Source organism: Saccostrea echinata, unplaced genomic scaffold (assembly GCF_033153115.1).
Source record: "Saccostrea echinata isolate AGI-Se365-2 ecotype Australia unplaced genomic scaffold, CSIRO_AGI_Sech_v1 ptg000017l, whole genome shotgun sequence".
Taxonomy (NCBI): domain Eukaryota; kingdom Metazoa; phylum Mollusca; class Bivalvia; order Ostreida; family Ostreidae; genus Saccostrea; species Saccostrea echinata.
In genome coordinates, this window is record NW_026889766.1 from 7575159 (window position 1) to 7600519 (window position 25361).

Below are 25361 nucleotides of genomic sequence, written 5' to 3' on the forward strand. Positions count from 1 at the left end.
GCATACGTCTTCCTTACCCTTTTTATAGAATTAGATCGATATAGAAGCTCGATCAAGTAATATTGTTGGATATAAATTAAATGCTTTAACACTGTTTAAGGAGACATGTAAAAGTGTTCCAGATGTTTTTCAATTAATGTGCTTTCATCATTGTTCATTGGTGTCTCTGATGCTTTGAAATTAAGAAACTATTGTCTTGAATCAAGGGATGTGTACGTCATGCATATCAGTAGTTAAATTTGTAAACAACGGTACACCTACAGTGTTAAGAATCAAATCAATATCTAAAGTCGAAATACCAGGACACAAGATATGGTTATTATGTGTATAGATGAGAACACAATTTAGGAAAAAAATTAATCATAAACTCATGCATTTAATAAGACGAATGCACAACAATTATACATGGGCTAAACTGCATGATGTTTACATGTATACTTGTTAAGGATATGACGCTTAGATTATGTAACTCCATCCACAAACGTCAATCTTGAATTGAAAATTCAATCCTGTATGTGTATAGCGTGAACATTGTACGTTGTATGAGGTTATGATTAATACATGTAAAAACTTTCAATATTTAACATTGTATTTTGCTATTTAAAAAAAAAGTCACAGATGAATCCCATGACAGGACGCGTTCTGCATTTATAATGAATGGAAACGCCATATTTGGAGGTCACCATATTTGGTAGTCAAAATTTTCCTAATATGGGACACCTATTTAACATATACTACTTTCCATTCCCACAGCCAGATTTTGTAAAAATAATACTTTACAATAGCGTAAACATTGTAACAGAACGCAAGTTGGATATGATTTTTCATAATCTCTTGAAATATGGCGTGGCACGCACCTGTTTTTATTACTTTAGCAAAAATACGCGTTATAAATAAAAACATGCAGTATGCTTAATCGGGGCCTCGTTTGTATACAACAGGGCGGTAAGCCGTGAATGGTATTTTCCCGACCTTCACACATGCTGTTTTATAACGAATCGATGGAAACATAGGTTAATTTGACATCAAGCTTTAAAAATTCAACAATTTCAAACTGTGTGTAGATCCATTACGCCGATTTTTGTAAAAACAAAATTTATCAATGAATCCTTTTAAAATTATTTTCTGTACAAGTTTTTACAAATATTAAATTCCAATTAACCCAGCCAGAAACCTTAATGTACATGCAAACTGCATATGCATGCAATTAATTCAATATGATAGATGGAGGCAGTGACTAAAATTAAGAACATGAAATCACTCAAAAAACTTCTTAGAGCGGATAGTATATTAAACATCAAATATATATGTTTTTAACCTTTACATTTTTTAATTTGCATGATATTGCAGGAAAGGGGGGGGGGGCTTAAATATTAATTACCATGATTACCCAACCTACATGTATATATCTCATTGAGAAGGTGGTTTGCATACAGTTCCCTCCCCTAGGTTTATGTGACTGTCAGTGTGTGTGGGAGAGGGGGGAGGGGTAATTATCACTTTCATCAGTAAATCTTCTAAATACTGAAAGTTCTAATACATGTTAATTCACACATCCCATGATTATGGCAATATATATATATATTCGGACCACACTGGAATTACAAGCAAAAGAAATTTCATTGAAAAAAAAAATCATCACACTCCAACAAAATGTTTATGATCTCTTTATTATCTTTTAAATAAATTGAGGAAATACAGTTTTCTCTATTAACTTTGATATTACATAGTGCTGTCAAGCTTAAGTCTCATAAAAATTTTAAACTTTGAGAAAGCAAAGGCTTATAAATTCATTAATATGGTACGTGATGTAATACAACACTTATGTTTTGATCCTAGAGAAACTAGTCGAAAAAAAAAAAAAATGGAGATAAACAAGGTTTTGATAAATTAAAACCTACATTTGAATTCCTAAGGTTGGGACATCAGACTCGTATTCATTATTTACATATCACAGTATTTTGTAATGGTACATATATATATTCACATCCTACCAATAATTAGCATTATTAACCAGTAGAATATCAATAAATAGTGTATGACAGTACGATGCCTTCACCCTTCTATTAACCATTCATAAGAGAGCAAGGAAATGGACAATGAAAACTTATTCCATGCATAAAAATTCATGTTTAGGATTCATCATTATATTCTTCTATTGAAAATTCAATCAAAGATAGTTGAAGAAAACATTTTTCCATTCATCGACTTCTTGATAAGGCAAATTTTTAAAGGCAAAAACCCACTTCATTAACATGAAAGAATTAACTAATCATCATAAAAATTGGACATCATTTCATATTTTTGGGATGGAAGACATTAAAATTCCAAAATGGATTATGACTTCTAACTGTGATCAGTATTAAAATGTATTTTGTTTAAGATACAAATACTCTGTACACATCACATAAACCATTTTCAATCACACAAATATACATGCACATGTATCACTTCCATGCATATAAAAAGTTCTATATCTAATTATCTTGCAATCACATTCACTATGGTTTATTTACCATATTCATTAAATCATTCATAAAACATATCTGTCAGTTACAAAATTCCCCCCAAAAAACAGGGATCATGAAGCAATCTAAATTATCTGTAAAATGTAAATTAATCTCTTAATTTGCTGATAACAATAGTTTAATGATGCAATGCTGAATAACATTTTCATTATGGATTGTCAACATAATTTCAGTTCAATATATAGATTTTGACTTTAGCTGATGTTTCATGATTCTGGAGCCAGTGTACATGTATGGTGTGACAAGGAATGACAACTCTAGTTAGGGATTTCTACTTCATTATTAGCATGTAATCATTCTCCTTCATTGAATCAGAAAAATATGCTGAAATTGCCAAAAAAGGTACTAAAAATTTTTTACAATCATTTACTTCTGGCACTCAGTCCCATGAACTTCCATGTCATTTAGTCCTAAGAGAATTTTCAGTAAAATGATGGTTCCTTTCAGTTTTATCAAAATCAGCCATCAAATTTTACTTTACGGTCAGCATTTATGTGATGACCCATTTTATGGTCAGCTACCATGACCCCACTGAAAGGTCTGTAAACTCCTCCCTGACTCCATGGGGCACTGCCTCACTATGTAGAAACATCAGGGTCATGAGATCCAGATTGACCTGTACTCCATCATCATTTTACGGTCAGCTACCATGACCCACTTTTAGGTCTGTATAACATCCCTCCCTTACTTTAAGAGGCATTGTCTGACTATGTAGTACCCTAGGGGTCATGAGATCCAGGTTAAATTGTATTCCATTATCAAGACTCTGGAATCTTGGTTCCAGATTCTTTTGGAGATATCCACAGTAGAAATCCATGGCACTCTGTCTCTTTCTTATTATAACACTTCCAAACCCTGTCCAACCATCCTGCAACAGAAATTCATATGAGAAAATCATAGATTTTTTATCATTAGCTTGTGTTTTAAACTGTGTTCATAAACCGTTTGACTAAAACACAATGTCCATTGCAGTACTACATGTAAATCCTACGATGATAAAATTCTTTTCTTGACTTCTAGGTCTAAGTTAAAACTTGAATTTGACAAGCTTTTCAATCTCAAATATCTACAAAACTATTAATTTCTTTGTGGTTTATATTTTCCAATTTTCCTATACATGTACTAACAAAATCTATTTCCACTTGAGTTTTGCATTTTCTTCTTTATTTCATTATACATTAATGTATATCAAATTCACTATTTTTCACTTGAAAGTTTTATTTCGCTGTGAAAATACTGTAAACAAAACTGCATTGAAGACAAGGGCACTGCAACCCCTTGCAAAGGAGCATATTGATCCCTGTGTGAATTATTACTTGTGAAACTTCTGTTATGCATGCACTGACACTCTCTCTCTCACATTCATAAGAGCATTGGTATATATGTACCCCCTCCAACTTCGTTGTAAGGGGCTAATAAGCCTTTATACTGTAGTTAATATTAATAGCCCATTTTATACTGCACTTACCCTACATTTGACCAGCAGTAGTTTGTGTGGTTTACTGTAAAACAGTGACCCTGGTGGTACCTCAGAGCTGGGACTGTTAAATCTCCTCTGTACTGCCTCCTCCACACTTGAATCTGAATATAAGTAAATATAAGTAAACATTAATTATTACAGTCAAACCTCACTATTTTAAACTCAATGGGACCGAGAAAAAAACTTCGAGATGTCTCATAATTTTAGGTATCAAGGTTAAAATGCATAAAGAAAAAGCAGATGGGACTTCCAACTCTTTTCAACACATATCCATGGTTTTCGATATATTGGTGTTTGTGATACTAAAGTTCAACTCTTTCATTCATGTGTCCATGGAAAAAAAAATTACCCATCCCCATCTACACTTTCTTTCCTAAAGGACACCAATTTATAGAGGAATAAACATTGTAGTAAACATCATGAAATAATTATTTTTATAAATCTTTTATCATGATTCCAAAGAAAACCCATAAATTTACTACTGATATCTGAGCAATCTTGTGAAGTCTCACTGACACACTCACTGATTTCTCTAATGCAAGTATGTTACAAACTGTCAACACAGACAAAATCTCACACACAACTGAAAGTGGATTCACAGGGCTTCAGGAGGGCATTCAACTGACCTCAGCCGATAACAGTACATGTACTGTTGGATGTATTCAGCCAAGGTGTGTCAAATGTCAGGAGGACTGACCAAGCCAAGAGAGACAACTCTACACTGGATAGCTCATTAAATTTTCAACAATGCTTTGTATTGAATTTTGCTCCATGTGATTTATTAAATTTGATTGCAATTCAATTATCTTTTTTACTGTTGGAAATTTGTCAAATTTACAGAAAAAAAACATTATATTAGATTATTACTGAACAAAGGATCATTCTCCCTTTCAGAACATGTCAATATGAAAAAAAAAATGAAATTCAAGCACCACCCCCCCTCCCCCCAAAAAAACAACATAGGTAATCAAAGATTACGAATCTTGACGAATGTTACCTATAAGTAATGCAAATTTCACATCATATTTTTTTTCCAGTTAGTTTTTCCAAAGATCAATATCCATGCAAGTTTGATTTAAGTAGGACTTATAGTTACTTGGAAATAGACCTGCTCAAAAACTTTTAACCTGTTTACTACTCAAGAAAATTTTGGTCAGTTCCAAAATCCAAAGCAAGTCTGGAAGTTTTCATCCTTAGATGCACCATCTATACAAAGTTTATCATAGCAGGCCATAATATTATATTGCTACTCCAAAAAATAATCTTGGTCACTCATCTGGAAAATGTAGGTCAGATTCAGAATCCAAAGCAAGTCTGGAAGTATCCATCCCTAGATACATCATCCATGCTAATTTGGTTAAAATATGGCTAAAATTCACTCATGTGGATAATCTATGTTAGATCCAGCATCCGAAGCAGGTGAGTTACTATACATCCCTAGATGCATCATCCATGAAAGTTTGGTCCAGGTAGGGCTTAAAGTTACTTGGGAATGGACCTGCTCCAAAATCTTTAAACTGGTCACTCATGTGGAAAATCTTGGTCAGATCCAGCATCCCAATCAAGTGTGGTAGTGTCCATCCCTAGATGCATCATCCATGCAAGTTTGGTCCAGGTAGGGCTTATAGTTACTTGGGAACAGCCATGCTCCAAAAACTTTAACCTGGTCATTCATGTGGAAAATCTAGGTCAGATCCAGCATCCGAAGCAAGTGTGGTAGTGTCCATCCCTAGATGCATCATTCATGCAAGTTTGGTCAAGGTAGGACTTACAGTTACTTGGGAATGGACCTGCTCCAACAACTTTACCCTGGTCATTCATGTGGAAAATCTAGGTCAGATCCAGCATCCAAAGCAAGTGTGGTAGTGTCCATCCCTAGATGCATCATCCATGCAAGTTTAGTCAAGGTAGGACTTATAGTTACTTGGGAATGGACCTGCTCCAAAAACTTTAACCTGGTCACTCATCTGGAAAATCTAGGTCAGATCCAGCATCCGAAGCAAGTGTGGTAGTGTCCATCCCTAGATGCATCATTCATGCAAGTTTGGTCTAGGTAGGGCTTATAGTTACTTGGGAATGGACTTGCTCCAACAACTTTACCCTGGTCATTCATGTGGAAAATCTAGGTCAGATCCAGCATCCAAAGCAAGTGTGGTAGTGTCCATCCCTAGATGCATCATCCATCCAAGTTTAGTCAAGGTAGGACTTATAGTTACTTGGGAATGGAACTGCTCCAAAAACTTTAACCTGGTCACTCATTTGGAAAATCTAGGTCAGATCCAGCATCCGAAGCAAGTGTGGTAGTGTCCATCCCTAGATGCATCATTCATGCAAGTTTGGTCCAGGTAGGGCTTATAGTTACTTGGGAATGGACTTGCTCCTAAAATTTTAACCGGGACGCCGACGCTAAAGCCAACGCCTGGGGTATAGCATAAGCTCATCTCGACTTCGTTGAGGTGAGCTAAAAAACCACAAAGTTGGAATAGGAAATTCAAAGATGTACATGTATGTGATAGAGTGATATTTTAATTTATTTTATTAAGGGAACTTTATATTATATAGTCCAGTGACTTAATATTCACATGTATATATTTCATTTTTAGCATCCCGCAGCATTTCGTTTTCGCGGAGTTTTGCGCACACCGTTAATAAAATTAATAAAATATTACAACTTCATTTGGTTTTAATCTTTACTTATGTTCTAGAAGTTCTTACTTATCCTGAGGGTATATAATGTTATTGGTCAGTTTTAATAACCAAGCTTGCGATTGGTTAGGGACGTTTTCCCGCCGATCTCTTTGTTTGATCACTTAGACATCTAGAGACCATTGAGAAAGATATACATATTGTGGTCATTATTATTATTACTATACCTAATATTGAGATGAGACCTCGGGACAGAGACTGTAAGTTGACTTCTACTTCTTTTATCTATACTAATTCTTATTATATACTTTCCGATAATTCATTGTCTTTGATTTTTAATGTAATTTTGTGAAGATATACTGAGTTCAACTTTATCATTATTAAATGAAGCTTAAAGTATAAATTCTTTGAGTATGTAAATAAAATATCAATTATGCAGAAGTGTATATAGAATATAATTATTGTTTAATAGGAGTCTATATATCAAGACCCGTTATTTTTATCGGGTGGCCTATTGTTTGAACCCTGATCCACAATCAGGTATACCTGCTATTATTTTCTATTTATTGTGTATATATTATCGTAAATAGATTTGTGAACTATTCATTTTATTGTAATAGTTCTGTTTATAATAGTTCAATTTATATTCTCGTTTTCAATACGTTGGTGTAAGGGAAATAACTCTTATTTCTCCATGTATTTATTTCAATGCTCAGTATAATGTGTAATATTTTTATGATCGATTATTATAAAGTAATTCATGCCTAAATTCATGAATATCATTATAAATGTAATATGTTTGTTTGTTTTCTAAATACTTATAATTTGTTATGATATTTTCAGGGCTTTTGTTTGTTGGTTTATAATACATTCAACATTCACAATAAACTATATATGAGAACCTTAGCCGCAGGAGTTTGTCTTCACTAAGAAAACCCTGTTACATGTACATAGTATATATCTACTTTTTCTGCATTTTTTCTGACAAGGAAATTTTTTCTTTGAGTACCTGCATTAAGAACATCAAAATCACAGGGATCCAGAAGGTTGATTTTTGTTTTGTTGAAGACCGTTTTCAGTGCTTCCTGTAAAATAAAGTTTGTTTTAAATGACATCATAAATAACAAAAGACATAATACATGTATGGCTTGGCAAAAATTTAAATGATGAAAAATAATACCAGGGATGTGGATAGGGACAGAACGCAATTTTTTTTTAATGGGCGAAGCTTTTTTATTCAATTTATTATTCTGGTAGGTTTGGGTGTACCATTTGATGTTTTAGTATAACTGCTAGGGAATCAATCAAACTTTTACCAACAGAAATACTAATTTGCTAGGTAATGAATCCCAACAAAATTATCAAACTCCACAAACTCTTTGGATTTGAATTGTAATGTGACAAAGTTCAACTTATTTATTCTATATGTGTGAAAAATCATGTACCCACTATCCAGTGTGCACCAAAAACTTTTTTCAGCACTAGCCCAGCCGGGCTAGCAATAATAATGGCAAAATTTGACTTGCCCAAATCACTTATTACTAACCCCTTTAAAAGGGTGAATAAAATGACAGATTTGTTTTCTAATCAACAAGGTTCATTATTTAATTTCAAAAATTAAATTTCTATTAACCCTCTGCTCTCTTGTTTTATTGTCAGTCATTTGGTCCTTAAACTGCTTTGTACGTTTTACACATGGATGCTGTCTGATTCACTATAAACATTTCAACACATAATGTCCATATATAACCAAGTCATGGCCCACTGCCCACCAATTTTCCATTCTTTAGAAACTCTCAGACCTGTGCGTTTTAAGAGCCCTCTATACACTGAAAATTAAAGAGTTCTGATTTTGTGGTATTTTATGCAGATAGAGTTATCTGCCCTTTGATTAAGAATAAAATAAATTGAAATGTACAGTTTATTACTTAATGTGTGATCAAATCAAGCATTTATAACATTTTAATAGGCCAAGATGAATAGATTGAACACTTCGTTTGCAGGTATTTTGCTGACTTAAGTAAACGACAATGATTTCTGTTCATCAGTACTTCATTGTCTTTGAACATTTTTCCAGGGGGTAAATGAAAGGTACCCTATGTTGAAAATGTGATAGATAAGCTCAATATTTAAACTTTAACACACTATAATTTTCTCACTGTCCCAAAAATATCTTCCTCTGGTGTACAGAGGGTCCTTAATTCAAAGACAAAAGTGTTTCTTGGATGTCAGTGACAGTTTCCAACTCAACTTTTTCTTCGCATTTATGAGCCATATAAACATGGCAACCAGAAAAAACAAATTATTTATCACCAAACCAAGCTTGGACAGAAAGATAAGAAAATCATTCAGAAAGTCAAAAATTTTCAATCAAGAATATTAACTAGCCCGACCAAACTTTTACTAGTGTTCAGTTAGTGCTTCTGGCGCACACTGCTAACCCATCTACTCCCTATCTCATCTACTTCGTATCTCATCTACTCCCTATCTCATCTACTTCCTATCTCAACTACTCCCTATCATATCTCTACTCCCTATCTCATCTACTCCCTATCTCATCTACTCAGTATCTCATCTACTCAGTATCTCATCTACTCACTATCTCATCTACCCCCAATCTCATCTACTCCCTATCTCATCTACTCCCTATCTCATCTACTCCCTATCTCATCTACTCCCTATCTCATCTACTCCCTATCTCATCTACTCCCTATCTCATCTACTCAGTATCTCATCTACTCAGTATCTCATCTACTCCCTATCTCATCTACTCCCTATCTCATCTACTCACTATCTCATGAAGAGCTCGGTGCTGTCGGTCTATACATTGGTAGGTCTGATTCTCCCAGTCTACATAGGAGGCATGGCGAGATATTTTGTGAGCTGAAAAAGAAATGTGTATTTAAAGGGAGGTAACTCTTGATAGAAGCTAATCTACAAACTCCACTAAAATAACAGATCTTCTGTAGTTCATTATGTTGTTAACTGCGCAAATGTTGATTTGTTCAGCTGTTAAACATTCATTGTACTAACATACCCCATGTTGGGGGCTTTAGTGAAGTAAACAGTTTCAAGTTTTCAAGTTTCAAGATTGCTGCAATCTGCTCAGATAAGAATGGGAAGATTTCCAATCGTTAGACACAGATAAGATTATTAATATTTTATTAGTCAGAGAGCACATACCAATTAAATGATAGTCCAAAACAATATCAGATAATCAACTGTCTTCATGTCAACTATTTTTATTGACAATACATCATTTAATAGTTATTTTGTGCAAGTCAACAAAAAGTCACAGATAAATCTATGGTATGACTGAATCAGGACTTAATTAAACCTATCAGTATGAATTGCAATGTTCACATGTAACTGAGGTCAGTTTTTAAACCACGTCTTAACACTCTACTTCCATGTACAACAAAGTGAACATTCTACCATGTTTTATTTACATGAAGATCCAAAGAACCGCAGACCTACCATCAGGAGTTTCACATGAACTACAGAAGCTTGAAAAATTAAGTCAGACTCTGTTATTTACTAAAGGTAGCTAGATGGGAAATATATTGTCTCTCAACCCTAAAATTTCCTGTAGTTAAAAATTCCATATTTCTACAGCTAAATTAGATGACATATATGTGTTAAAATTCTTTGAAATTAAATTAAATCATTAAAATACCTTACAATGAATAAAGTAAATCAGAACTGTTCATAGAGTCACTTTTATGAAATCAGAAATTTGAACTTCAAGTCATTCTGTAGTAAGTTGCATAGCAATGGGTAGAAACTAAATATTTCCGCAAAAAATCCACACAAACAGGATGGAAAAGAACAACTAAAATTTTACCGTATGTGACCCCAATCTCACTCTGTTCCACGACGCGCCGTTCTAGCTCCGGCAGATTAGACAATGCCTCCATCATCTGTAAAACAACAGTTCAACATGTTCAATGGATTAAAGCCCGGCCCAAACCATTATATCTGTTTAATATCAAAATTACTGTGAAAATAAGAATTTCAAAAATTTGTTTGAACAATATCATAGAATTTGACTCAAAACTGAATTTTGATCATCAACTCTGTATGTGTATGTGCACTTTTTTTAACAATCAAACTGCTTTTCAGGACTGTTGACTACAAAGCACTTTGCCTATGTTGGCTCTGGTACATTAATTAGTGGGGACCTTCATGTACATTCTACACTCACAAATACATGTATTTTGATTTGCAGTTTACTGTGGAATTACTACAGAATAATTTGAATTTGAATAATTAATTTCACTCTGCATTCACTTAATGGAGAAGTTAATATCTAGCTGGGTCTTCAAAGTCTGAGTTTTGGCTGATCTGATCAAATTACTGTAAATCAACTATTATTCTTGACAACTTTTATTCGCAACTTGTAATTTTGAAATCTATCTGCATCCACTAATTTTCGCAAATGGTTAACAATTCTATATATCAAAATACACAATGAAAATAATAGTTTGCAGCGAGAAATGTAAAATAAGGTCGCAAAACTCGCAGATATATTTTGCACGAATAAAAGTTGGTTTACAGTATCTACCAATAAGTGCTTCAATTGCAAGTTCTGAGATAGAGTTTATTGAAGTTACTTTTTTTTTATTCTTGAGTGACATTTTTGTATCGAGACTCACCACATTGCACCCCCTCTCAGCCATTATTTGTCTCAATTCAGGGGCTGTAACTCTGTCTGGGATAGAATACTGTTTTTGTAACAGGATTGGTCCTATATCAAAGCTACAAACATAAATGTTACACGTACATACAAAACATTATAGGTAAATATCTTAATTACAAATTATGGGTATGAAGAATAAGTAAGGATGTATGTAGGATTCATGCTTTGCAATTCAATGGCCTTAAAGTCTATTTAGTCTCTTCATAATAATTCAGATTAAAACAAAATACTTTGACAAGTGCAGCATATACTCCTCCAATATCACCCACTCTTTTGGTCTAATCTAATGATAGAGAAGGTATTCTCTAGACCTAACACTAACAATATTGGTCTCATCTCTATGATTGAAAGAGAGGTTTGTCTCTATACCTTACACTTACAGTTTTGATCTGATCTCTTCAGTTGACAGTCTCTATACTTAACACTTACTGTTTTGGTCTGATCTCTATGATAGAGATGCCTGTCTCTATACCTTACACCTATAGTTTTAGACTGTTGTAATAGAGATGAAGCACATGGCTCAGTGGTCATAGGTGTTTGGTCAGTAACCCAAAGTTCACTGGTTCAAGCATCACTTTGGGCACTTGATGTGTGTCTTTAGACAAGGCACGTTATCTGCATTGTCTTGGTCCATCCAGCTGCAAAAGGTACATGTACCTGCTTACGCTGGGGATTAACCTGTGATGGCCTGGTGTCCCACCCAGCTGGGGGAGTCATTGATTCTCATCTGCTTAACACCACAGAAAATGGGTAAAAGCAAAGGCCTCATGAGCCTCATGGTTCAGAGAAGGATTTAATGCTATAATAGAGATGCCTATCTCTATATCTAACACTTACTGTTTTGGTCTAATCTCTATAATAGAGATGCATGTCTCTATACCTAACACTTACTGTTCTGATCTGATCTCTATAATAGAGATGTCTGTCTCTATACCTAACACTGTTTTGGCCTGATCTCTAAAACAGAGATGTCTGTCTCTATACCTCACACTTACTGTTTTGGCCTGAACTCTAGAACAGAGATGCCTTTCTCTATACCTAACACTTACTTTTTTGGTCTGATCTCTAGAATAGAGATGCATGTCTCTATATCTAACACTTACCGTTTGGGTCTGATTTCTATAATAGAGATGCCTTTCTCTATATCTAACACTTACTGTTTTGGTCTAATCTCTATAATAGAGATGCATGTCTCTATACCTAACACTTACTGTTCTTATCTGATCTCTATAATAAAGATGTCTGTCTCTATATCTAACACTTACTGTTTGGGTCTGATCTCTATAATAGAGATGCCTATCTCTATATCTAACACTTACTATTTTGGCCTGATCTCTATAATAGAGATGCCTTTCTCTATACCTCACACTTACTGTTTTGGTCGGATCTCCATGATAGAGATTCCGGTCTCTGTGTCCCCATAAAGGATTGTGTGTTCTATTGGGGAAGCCCCTCTCCATCTAGGCAGAAGACTAGGGTGGACATTCAAGATTCCACTGAAACATTGTGTTTAAAGAGTAAATATACATGGACTGTCTATTCTAACAAAGGCTCAAGATTAAAAATATCACCATGCTCACATGCACAATTTAATCATATTAAACATGTATTATCACACGACCATCTTTCATCTAATGAACATGAAAATCAAATATTATGTTCCTCAAGTATTATCTTTTCTCATATCTAAGTACAGAGTTAAGGCCCTTTCTATGGTACAGAGTAAACAACCTATTGGAAGAAAGGGGAAGGGGTGGTGAATTTCTCAAAATGTTTTTAGGGACTGTGATATTTAATCCTCTCACACATGTCTGTGACTCTAAAAGGATACAGTAGTGGACAAACAAACAATAACACTTGTACAGCTTAGATTTTAGATTTTATTATTAAAACCAAGAGACATACATCTCATAGGTACATGTGTATAAATACTTCAGAAACATTAAGCCACTTACTAGGGAAACATGTCTATAACCTTTGATGGGATTAGGAAACCAAAGGATGCCAGGACCCCCACGTCATAAGTCAGGGGGTGTAACTTTGGCTGCCAGTCCAGGACCCTTAATCCCTGCTCCTCTGCATACCGACGTACTGGAACCTTAAAAAGTGAAAAAAATTCATAGATGAGTACACATATACTTACTGTGCAAGCATCATTGACTGTGGGGGACCTATATTTGTGGATTTAATATCAAGTCAAACTTAACCACAAATTTATTTCCATAGTCAAAAGAAAACTTTTTCAATGTGTCAGTTCACTGACTCTGCTATGCATACAAGTTACCTACGAAATTATCAATGATGTCCACAAGAACATTCAAATTTTAGTTACTCATGAATATTGTCCCCCCCACAAATTAAAACAATTCCACAGTATTTCAAATATTAAATTTACAAATGTTCTAAAATTCAAACATATATTTGAAGTGCCATTTTACACTTTGCAAAAATTTTCGCACAAAATTTTAATTAACAAACCTCTGATCCTTTTTTATTGGCCTTTATTGCTACCACTTCAAGAGTATCTACTAGTCTGCCCTTTCCCTGGCTTAACCTACAGCACAAATGAACAGGGATGTAAGTAAATTATTTTGCTCACAATGCATTACAATCCATTACATACAGCTAAAGATAACTTATAAATAAAAACTTTTGTTCATTATGCTGATATGCAATTAACTTTTGCCAGGATAGCAGTTAATTAATTATTTAAGTTACATCATCTCAAGCCATGGTCCGGAGTCTGCTCTAGCTCTCTCCTAATCGTTGCTGCTTGATGACATGACATCATGTTATAAACCAATGAATGATAATGTAATTGTTTAGATATAAATGCAATTGAAGGATAAGGTATGGTTTCAATACAAATCTGGCCCTGTATTTTTCTAAAATATGTAAGTAATGTAAGAAATTAAAACTCATGTTTTCTGAATCGTTGAAATCCCATGCAGTAAGAACAAGCAAATTGTTTTTCTCATATGACCTCCAAAATGCTAATTGTGACGTCATGAACTTGTACATTTTCCCGTATTTTCTTAAAAGTTGCAGAAGACGTCAATTTTCAACATGTTCAATGGAATTTTCTCTTAGTCTAAGATAATATAGAGCACATGCATTGCCCACAAAGATTTTGAGGAATGTGATTTTTCAAATGATTTTACACAACATATACGGAAATTGAAGTGGGCGACAGCTGTGTACACTATTTTCTTATTAAGGAAAATAACCCCAGAAATAAGTCAGTTTGAGGATTTCATGTTAAAATCATAGAAATATACCAATTTAGTGACTTCATATTTCCAGATTGGTTCTCCTTCATTCATGATTTATCATTTTCATATACTCAACTCATATTTAAGCCAATTCCATATTACCTTTTTGAAAACATTAAATTTGGCACAATAAAGCCCAAACTGTACCTTCTTCTTAAATGATAAGCAACAAATGTTATGTAAACTGCAATTGGATAATGAAAGGTTGCATCAAAAGTTATTTTAAACCATGCTTTACTTGCACTGGTCAATATTTTAATGAGCTAAGAAATATTCTAGCCTCATTCAACCAAGGCCAGAATGGGAGAGGATCGTACATATTTGGCTGTGGTTTGCAAAAATTGGTAAATTACAAAAATTTGAATCTGTATTAAAATAAGGAATACTCAGTAGGTTAGTCAATAAAAATACAGTTATATTGCATATGTAGTGTTCAATTACTTCAGGAACTGTTTTCTTCAAAAGTCAAACAACCTTTGATGATAATTAACCTTTAATCATACCTTATAACTGATGCAATACCTACCTGTTTTCATTTAAAGTTTTCAACATCCTCAGAGAGAAATTATCTGTACCAAAGAACAGCACCCTCCATGGAGGTTTAGGCCTTGGCAGGTGCTTTGTCACAGACATTCGTCCAAAACATGATTTCTTGAAAATTTGCTGCTTATCAGTAGACTGAATGGGAGAAGATGAAAAGAAACTTGCACATATCCACTGGAAGTTACCAGAATCCTTCTGAAATATCATTAAACCATTGTTGCATTTTCTTGTTGGAAATGCAAAGAAATACTTTGGCTGATTGTCCAGTTTTTGGAAACTTTGATGTGTGCTTATTGATGTTGAGAAGCAAAAATTTTGATGGAAAGATGTATGTTTCAACACATGTGGCAAATATATCTGTCTTTTCGGTATAAATGTCATTTTGCTAGTCTATCATCGTTCCATTAGGATATTGTAAGCTGCTTCTATCAAACCATTCTTGACCTTTTCCCTGGTAATTTTATCATTTGTAACTTGTTTCAACCTGAAAAAAATATCAAACTTATGGTTTGAAAAAGTTTTTATCAAATAATTAAATATACTCCCATTTACCAGTTATAACAGCAGTTTTTCTGCATTGTCATTTGCTAAAAACATAAATATGTAAGACTGGTTGATAAGCATGTTTCATAACAGATTGAGGATATTCGGACTAAGGTCACCATGCCGGTCTTGCAGAACGATAAATCTGCCTGCCACTAAATGAATTAGAGAAAATGAGAGCTTATATCAATTGTGATAACAAAAACACGTTAACCAAATAAAATAAAATTCTAGCATCCTACTTTTCACAGTGAATTCTCGGTGTCAGAGTACTTCTGCGTTCTTCTGCTGCACATGCGGAACTCACGAAGTCAAGGAAGTAGAAGAGGTGTTCCGACAAAATACGAAATTAAATTTTAACAAATAAAAAAAATAGATTAAATAAATATAAAGTTTCTTCAGACCACTTCTCTTATATTTTTTTACTTACTTTTGAAAATTTCTACTCAACATTACAAACTTTTTGAAAGGACATAAATTTAAATACGCAATTGTGACTAGCACACTAAAACTATTTTTAGAGTGACAGGTGTTTTGCGCGTTTGTCACTTGGTGTGATTTTGATCGACGACTTGACATTGAGAGAATGTGATGTAAAATTGCTGTAGATGTGCGTTTAGTATTCCTTAACTTTATTAACTGTTATTCAGTTGTGACATTAAGAAAGGTAAACTTTATAAGTCACTATCATTCTTTTTTTATGACAGCGGAAGTAGGGGGATTTGACAGAAGTCGAAACAGATGATTACAAAAAAGAAATGTTATTCCGGTTATTGGTTAGTTTCTCTTGATTCAGTCTATGTTTTTTACAGTATTTCTTTAAACAGTGCTCCTGGTAAGCTGTCTAATGATGAATGTTTTGGCTTTAGTTAGAAGTGTGATTAAGATTTACCTTACATATAAAATCAATAATTTTGAAATTCAGAGATAGAGGGGGCAATGGAAAAAGGTTTACATTTCAGAACACAGTATTGGAGAATCAACAAACAGCTAGACAACATTGCTTTCATGAAAAGTTTTATATCCATTGATCATGTTCAGGGCTCAACATTAACTTTTTTTTATAAACTACTTGTATTCATATAGCTGGAGAACTGTAGCTTTCTGAAAAAAATATTGACAGACCGCAGAGCTACAGTGCCACCCACAGAAATAACTATATTTATTTATTACAAAAAGTTGCACTTGGTTCTGTATTTATTTCTCCAAATTCTTGCCTCAACTGCACAAAAGCACCATTTCAAAAAAAATCCTAAGACCTCTATCAACTACTCTCATAGGTGACATCTGCACGAAATGCGTTTGGCTGAAGTGTCTTGCCACCCAAAATGGTGGTATAAATAGGCGAAATTTTGAATGGTCTCAATCAGGAAGGCTATTAACCAGGGTTCTCATTAAGTACTGGCGACCGGCGATTTCGCAGTCTATTTAGACAAATATAGCGCCGGTTATTTCACTTTCAAAAATCAGTATGATCATTTAAAGAAAAATCAGTACTACAGCAGAGGTCTTTGGTTATCACGTTTGTTTTATTAAGCGTAGTGAATAAAAACAGTAAACATAAAATCGTTGTCATTCGATGCTTTTCTTTTCAGATAATGATCCCTTTTTTAAAACATGGTGATTATTTCAGAATCGCAATTGGTCACCGTCTGGTTTGAGTTTTAAACTCAAGGAAGTTAAATGGATAGGCTGTGTGCTACTCCTGTGATTTTTATGCCCCCGGATCGAAAGATCCTGGGGGTATATTGTTTTTGTCCTGTCTGTCTGTTTGTCTGTTTATCTGTTTGTCTGTTTGTCTGTTTGTCTGTTTGTCCGTTTGTCTGTTTGTCTGTTTGTCTGTTGTCAACTTTAACCTTGCCCATAACTTTTGATTGGTTGGAGCTATGACTTTCATATTTCACATGTGTATTCCTTGTGACAAGACCTTTCTTTGGGTACCATCATATTTGACCTTTTGACCTTGACCTTGGAGTTTGACCTACTTTTGCAAAATTTTATGAGACTTTAACCTTGGCCATAACTTCTGAACAGTTGGTGCTTGGGGTTTCAAACTTCACATGTGTTTTCTTTGTGACAAGGCCTTCCTTTGGATACCAACAACTTTGACCTTTTGACCTTGACCTTGGAGTTTGACCTACTTTTGAAAAACTTTAACCTTGGCCATAACTTTTGAACAGTTGGTGCTTAGGGTTTCAAACTTCACATGTGTATTCCTTGTGACAAGACCTTCCTCTGGATATCAACCACTTTGACCCTTTGACCTTGACCTAGGAGTTTGACCTACTTTTGAAAAACTTTAACCTTGGCCATAACTTTTGAATGGTTGGAGCTAGGGCTTTCATACTTCACATATGTAATCCTTGCGACAAGACCTTCCTTTGGATATCAACCACCACTTTGACCTTATGACCTTGACCTAGGAGTTTGACCTACTTTTGAAAAACTTTAACCTTGGCCATAACTTTTGAATGGTTGATGCTAGGGCTTTCATACTTCACATATGTAATCCTTGTGACAAGATCTTCCTTTGGACACCAACCACTTTGACCTTGACCTTGACGTTTGACTTTTATTTAAAAAACTTTAACCTTCGCCATAACTTTTGAACAGTTGTATCTAGGTCTTTCAAATTTCACAGGTGTATTCCTCGAGACAAGACCTTTCTTTGGGTATCAACATTTCTTATCTTTTGGCCTGGATTTTGAGTTGCATTTGAAGAAACTTTAACCTTCGCCATAAGCTGCCATACGGGGGCATCAGTGTTTCACAAACACATCTTGTTTTTTTGGCAAAATGGGCTCCTAAAAAGTTCATATTGAGAACAAATAAAACAAGTCAAATTATGCGTAGAGAGGTCCCAGATGCCACCTCTTCCAATGTAAATTTTAAAAAATATCTGGGGAAGGACCACTGGACTCCCCCTATTGCCAAAAGGGGGAAACCTCCCTCTCATACTCACCCCCCCCCCCCCCCCCTTGGGCCGGTTGACCTCAGTGCAGTCCTTCGGCTCTCAAGTCAACAGTGCCCCCTACTTTTTCTTTTTCTCCACCTACTCTAAACATTAATGAGAACCCTGATTAACAACAGTTAAGGGAAATGTTTTTTGATGTGGAAGTAGTATAATATGTTAGGAACACACGATAAGTACTATTTTGCGATGGCAGTTTAAATATAGGGAGAAATAAATCTTGAAACAGCACACTTTTTTGTGTGCAATAAATATACACTTTTTTCAATGGGTGGCAAAGTAGGCTCTCTGGTTGTCCATCCCAATTTTTTCAGATCAGCGAGCTACAGATCTGCAGCTAGTCTATTTGGACAAATGCCTACAGAATTTACTTGGCAGAACAGACAAGTGCCAAGTAATATTCTTGTATACATAAAAAATTTCAACTGGTACATGGTAATCAGAGAAATGTTAATGTTGAGTCCTGATGTAAATATTAAAGTAATCAGTACTCGTCATATTGTTCAATTTTTCATTTTTAGATTGACACAGATCAGGAGTGGCTTCAGCAGATTTAGGTATAATAGGTTATCTCCATTATGGGTGCAGAAGACCAGTACGACTTTATATGGAAAGGTATTTATTGAGTTTCCTGCATGACAAACATGTACATATGAATTCTTTTCACCATCTCTATTCTGAACAGTAAGCATAAAGATATGAACTTTCTTGATTTTATTCAGTGGTTCTGGTGGGGGACTCTGGTGTAGGGAAAACAAACCTACTGTCCCGTTTCACAAGAAATGAGTTCAATGCAGAGAGTAAGACAACCATTGGAGTGGAGTTTGCCACAAGGTATGCGGATGACTGAATTATGTGTCCTTATGTATGTTTTAGTAGATATTTCTGACAATGCAGTATTCACGATTGAAAATTTGACAATTTTTGGTATGAAATTCAAGATTTTATTATTTTTTTTTTTTGCAAAATGAAATTTGTCTTAGAGTGATAAAGTGACCCTGCCATATATTTGAAATGAATTTGTTTAATATAGTAAATCTCTGTTTACTTAAACATAGTAATGAATCAATCAATTATTTTTTTCCGACAGACAAATTAGATAGTTTATTGACATTCTGTAAGTGTTTAACTATTGTTTCATTTAGAAATGTCCAGATCCGTGGTAAGACTGTACGGGCACAGATCTGGGACACGGCCGGACAGGAGAGATACAGGGCCATAACTAGTGTGTAAGTATCAATTGTGCTCTTAAACCAGGATTTGCCCTCTTAACCAGAATATCAATTGTGCACTCTTAACTAGAGTAACAATCATGCCCTGTTAGCCAGAGCATCAATTGTGAACTATCAACCAGACTATCAATTGTGAACTGTCAACCAGACTATCAATTGTGCCCTTTTCCCGTCATATTGCCCTGCTAACCAGAGTATCAATTGTGCCCTGTCAAACAGAGTATCAGTTATGCCCTGTTTACCAGAGTATCACCCTCTAAACCAAGAGTATCAATTGTGCCCTGCTAACCAGAGTATCAATTGTGCCTTGTCAGAGTATCAATACTTGATATCACCATTACATATCGGAACCCTTTTGGGGTGAAGGTAGGAAGCATCTGTTAGTTGTGGAGAATGTGCTGTTGAATACAATGCAAGATCAATCATTATGGAATTTAGAAGGATAGATAAGAAAGAAGTCCTGGTGAAATATCTTTTTGAACATTCACTGAACCACACTTATAGTCTAATAAAATCGTTACATTTGAAGCAGATAAAATACTCTAAACATTCTTAATTACATGAATTAGACTATCTACAGTTCAGAGTTCAAGCCTTGGCAATACATTATACTTTCATCCATCTGATTGTTTAAAGTGGGGGCGGCAGTAAATTAGATAACCATGAGGTAATCGGGATATAAAGTATAGTACCTTGTAAATCATAGTATGCTAAGTATTGTGCCTTGTCAATCAGAGTATCAATTGTGCCCTGTTAGCCAAGTATCAATTGTGCCCCGTTAACTGAGTATCTATTGTGCTCTGTTAACCAGAGTATCAACTGTGCCTGTTAACCAGTATCAATTGTGCCCTGTTAGCCAGAGTTTTAAATGTGCTCTGTAAACAAGAGTGTTAATTGTGCCCTGTCACAAAGTGTATCAATTGTGTACTGTTACTTCTAGAAATAATTTTGCCTTGTAATACAGAGGACAGATTGCGCTCTTTAATAATAATTATTAATATAATTCACGTAATGTTTTGGGTATAAATATGACATAAAATATTAGAACAGGTGCATGAATTTGCATATGTAGAACATTGCATCTTGATATCAACCCAGCCATATTGTAGAGTGGAGCCTTGTTAATCCGGATGCCAATAATCCGCATGCTTCACCTTCCGGATGAAATTGTGGGGAACAATGTATATATACTGTATATATCCAAGTCTGTTTCAGTTATCTAGATGTTTAATTATTCTGGATGATTAGGTTGGGAACACAAGCATCCAGATTAACAAGGGTAGACAGTACATTGCTATTTATCCTTATATTGACCTTTAACCTTTGAACTTGTAGATACTATAGAGGTGCAGTAGGTGCGCTTGTCCTCTATGACATCACAAAACCCCAGACTTTTGAAAACCTAGATAAATGGATCAGCGAGCTGAAGGAGCATGCAGATCCCTCTGTATGTATAATGATAGTAGGAAATAAAACAGACCTGAAGACACAGAGGGTGGTGTCAACAGAGGAGGGCCGAACCGTAGCAGGTAAATACATTCTGTGTGTATTATTATGGTGGGCAATAAAACTGACCAGAAGTACAAGTAACCGTGAACAGAGGGTCAATAGAGGAGGGCTAAATTGTAGTAGGTAAATACATTCTGTGTGTATTATAAATAAAAGAAGGAAATAAAACTGATCAGAAGTCACAGTGCATCTTCTCGACAGAGGAGGGTAGAACTGTAGCAGGCAAAATTTAACAGTCTTCTTTTAAAGAACACAGCACATAAAATATTATTGCTTGAGAAATTTTGCCATTACCAGATAAATACACTATAATATTACATACTATGTTATTCAATGCTTTAAACAGTTAAACTTTGGTATCTTGAAAACCAATATCTCAGATACTATGGATGTGTCAAAGTGTGTTGTAAATCCTAACCATTTAATTATCTTTATGTATCTTTGACCTCAATTCCTTGAAATTTTGGATATCCAACTTTTTTCTCAGCACCAGATAGTGAGGTTAGACTGTACAGGTGTGATAAACACAAATATAGGAGATATCTGCTTAACTTGAAGTAGATTTGTATAAAGGTTCATCATGAAAATGAATTATTAACAAGCAGAAACGTAGTTATTAAAGGACCTTTAGTATGACCCTAGGGATTCACATTTAAAAGAAATGACTATTTGTTAAGTAGAGCTTTAACAAAGTTAAAGTATCTCTTCTTAAGGATTCACCTTATAACCACATTACACAGAACAAGTTTTCTCCTATACACAGCTGATACAAGCATTTTGTTAAAAAAAATCATTAGGTCATGTTTGATGGTATAATCATTGATTTCTCTTTCTCCTTTCAGAAAAATACCATTATTCTTTCATAGAAACCTCAGCTTTAGATGCCTCCAATGTTGTAGAGGCCTTCAATAATTTATTAGTTGGTGAGTGAACATTTAATTGCTATAATTATTAAAAATTTATTTTGGGCCTCATAGGATGTGACAAATCTACATATTAACAAAAGTGGTGAAATATTCAGAATAAGAATTTGCTACATTTTTAAAAAAATTTTATTAATTGTAGTAAAAACTTATTAAATGCCAAGGAGAATGGAAAAATGTTAATTAAATTTCCTAGTTTGCCTCTATTCATGCTAGTGATCAAACACATATGCTTAAGTTACTCCACTTACTCATCTCTCCTGTTCATATTTAAGTTAAAATTTATGTTAGAGTTATTGTTTTAAAACGCACTAATTTACAACTGTGCTATTATACTGTGGATTCCTAAATGTATGGGAGGAATCTATAATTGCATACTTTCACAGGAAGCACCACTCAACAAATAAAATTACTCTCTTCAATTTTCATATTGCTGACATTACGTGTAGAATCTTCATCAACAGCCCCCAGACGTGAATTCGTTTGTTCAATTTGACATCTGAGTCATTTTATGATATTTTTAAAGTATTTACGTAAAATAAGGAATCTACAGAATTATTCTTGGAGCTAGGGCACACAATATTGATTATTTTTAGGTATATTTTATCTAGCACAATGTCAAAATATAATTGTGTCTTAGCCATCTGTAATAAAATAATTGAAAAAAAAGTACTTCACAAATTTTGTGCATAAAATAGTCAGTAAAATTTCATTTAATTTCCAGTAAATCATTTTTGCTTTTAATGTTAAGGAAAAATCTGTAAACAATAAAGATACACATTTTTCAGACATATTCAAGATACAGACAGAGTCTGAGAAGTCCGACTCCTCATCTAGGATAGTACCCCAGGAAAACAAGGGACAGGACCAGGGTAGTCGATGTGCGTGTTAGGAATGACATCAGATTCTCATGGTGCTACAACAAACAAATAAACAAACAAACCAACCAAGGCCTGGGACCAGAGTCAACAACAACAACAATAGATATACAGACAGACAAAATGTTCAGACCAGATTCCACATCAATTATAACACATCGTGCAAATATCATCCAGGGTTTGATGCACAATGGCATGAACTACCATCAAGCTAATTTCATCTAAAGTTCGACATACAATAAGATGCATTGCTTTATTTTAATGAAGTATTTAAGTGCTGGTGTCCACTTGACTTTCCTCTGTGATCTGAGAGAGATGTACATGTAGTTTGGATGGATTTTAGAAGTTAATAGTCTTTTTTTAGTCTTGCGCCATTTTTTTGATTTGACATTTACATTAAAAATTCTCCTGAGCTTCCTCATGTAAACTTTACATTTCTTAATAAGCTTTCTTTATTTTGAAGATTTTTTTTAAAAAATTTTTTCTAAACCTCGGTTGTGCTCAGAAAGAGAGTATGGGTTGTGAGAGAGTTAGATCCCTTTTAATACTCTGTAAGATTGAATTCAAATGTCATATTTTTAGCTCACCTGAGCTGAAAGCTCAAGTGAGCTTTTCTGATCACCCGTTGTCCGTCGTCCGTCCGTCTGTCCGTCCGTCCGTCCGTCTGTCCGTCCGTTTGTAAACTTTTCACATTTTCAACTTCTTCTCAAGAACCACTGGGCCAATTTTAACCAAACTTGGTACAAAGTATCCTTGGGTGAAGGGGAGTGTAAATTGTTAAAATAAAGGGCCAAGTCCCCTTACAAGGGGAGATAATCAAGAAAAGACAAAATAGGGTGGGGTCATTAAAAAATCTTCTTCTCAAGAACCACTGGGCCAGAAAAGCTGAAACTTATGTGGAAGCATCCTGGGATAGTGCAGATTCTAAATTGTTAAGATCATGACCCCCAGGGGTAGGGCGGGGCCACAATAGGGAATCCAAGTTTTACATTGAAATATATAGTAAAAATCTTTAACAATCTTCTTCTCAAGAACCACTGGGCCAGAAAGGCTGAAACTTATGTGGAAGCATCCTGGGGTAGTATAGATTCTAAATTGTTCAAATCATGACCCCTGGGGGTAGGGTGGGGCCACAATAGGGAATCCAAGATTTACATTGAAATATGCAGAAAAAATCTTTAACAATCTTCTTCTCAAGAACCACTGGGCCAGAAAGGCTGAAACTTATGTGGAAGCATCCTGGGGTAGTGTAGATTCTAAATTGTTCAAATCATGACCCCCGGGGGTAGGGCGGGGCCACAATAGGGAATCCAAGTTTTACATTGAAATATGTAGTAAAAATCTTTAACAATCTTCTTCTCAAGAACCACTGGGCCAGAAAGGCTGAAACTTATGTGGAAGCATCCTGGGGTAGTGTAGATTCTAAATTGTTCAAATCTTGACCCCCGGGGGTAGGGCTGGGCCACAATAGGGAATCCAAATTTTACATTGAAATATGCAGAAAAAATCTTTAACAATCTTCTTCTCAAGAACCACTGGGCCAGAAAAGCTGAAACTTATATGGAAGCATCTTGGGGTAGTGTAGATTCTAATTGGTCAAATCATGACCCCTGGGGGTAGGGTGGGGCCACAATAAGTACTACAATGGGGGGATCAGGTGAAAAACAGCAAGGCCAAAGTTACTCAGGTGAGCGTTATGGCCCATGGGCCTCTTGTTATTATCTTTTTTTCCTCAATTAAACCAATAAAATAAGATGGTTGAAGGGAGTTCAATAGAGTGTAATGATTTTTTAATGATTATTTCCAAAGGCTAGGTGTTTTATAGTCTAGCTGTAGCAGTTAAAGAGAGAGAGAGAGTATAAAAAAAATTGACACTGCCCAAAATATTTACCAGCAAGAAAATATTGTTGTGGTTAACATTTTACTGGTTCTTATTAAAAAGATTGTAATGAACAAAGTGGTAGTTTGTAGGTAATGTGCAAAATTTTACAAAAGATCAAATACATTTCAATTTTTCCTCAATTTCATTCTGAATGTATTATTGATTAATTGATTTTAATGTGTGTGATCTGATAGAATATATTTCTTTCGGCTTAAATTTACCATATTTCATTTACCCATGTTAGGTTGGAGTTTA

The 25361-nt window shown here is 34.7% G+C and overlaps 2 protein-coding genes across 2 annotated transcripts; one reads left to right on the forward strand and one right to left on the reverse strand.

Moving 5' to 3' along the window:
* Positions 1 to 1649: 1649 nt before the first annotated feature.
* LOC133189172 (methionyl-tRNA formyltransferase, mitochondrial-like) lies at positions 1650 to 15646 on the reverse strand. The gene is made up of 10 exons (XM_061324583.1): positions 15152 to 15646; positions 13832 to 13907; positions 13309 to 13451; positions 12727 to 12849; positions 11310 to 11412; positions 10499 to 10574; positions 9446 to 9537; positions 7664 to 7739; positions 3997 to 4109; positions 1650 to 3396 (listed from the first exon to the last, which is right to left on the reverse strand). The coding sequence occupies exons 1-10, from the start codon at positions 15547 to 15549 to the stop codon at positions 3169 to 3171; spliced, it is 1428 nt and encodes a 475-aa protein (XP_061180567.1). The 5' UTR covers positions 15550 to 15646; the 3' UTR covers positions 1650 to 3168.
* Positions 15647 to 16245: 599 nt separating this feature from the next.
* Positions 16246 to 24181, forward strand: LOC133189176 (ras-related protein Rab-11B-like). The gene is made up of 7 exons (XM_061324587.1): positions 16246 to 16378; positions 19204 to 19297; positions 19405 to 19516; positions 19828 to 19911; positions 21250 to 21443; positions 22266 to 22346; positions 23135 to 24181. The coding sequence occupies exons 2-7, from the start codon at positions 19261 to 19263 to the stop codon at positions 23236 to 23238; spliced, it is 612 nt and encodes a 203-aa protein (XP_061180571.1). The 5' UTR covers positions 16246 to 16378; positions 19204 to 19260; the 3' UTR covers positions 23239 to 24181.
* Positions 24182 to 25361: the final 1180 nt, after the last annotated feature.

Bases quoted from the DNA above. Each gene is read 5' to 3' on its own strand.
- LOC133189176 (XM_061324587.1), top strand. From the start codon at position 19,261: ATGGGTGCAGAAGACCAGTACGACTTTATATGGAAAG. The intron at 19,517-19,827 runs GTATGCGGATGA...TGTTTCATTTAG, and splicing joins GGAGTGGAGTTTGCCACAAG to AAATGTCCAGATCCGTGGTA. The intron at 22,347-23,134 runs GTGAGTGAACAT...CACATTTTTCAG, and splicing joins CTTCAATAATTTATTAGTTG to ACATATTCAAGATACAGACA.
- LOC133189172 (XM_061324583.1), bottom strand. From the start codon at position 15,549: ATGACATTTATACCGAAAAGACAGATATATTTGCCACATGTGTTGAAA. The intron at 10,575-11,309 runs GTGAGTCTCGAT...GTTGTTTTACAG, and splicing joins CTGAGAGGGGGTGCAATGTG to ATGATGGAGGCATTGTCTAA. The intron at 3,397-3,996 runs GTAAGTGCAGTA...TTTCTGTTGCAG, and splicing joins TACTGCTGGTCAAATGTAGG to GATGGTTGGACAGGGTTTGG.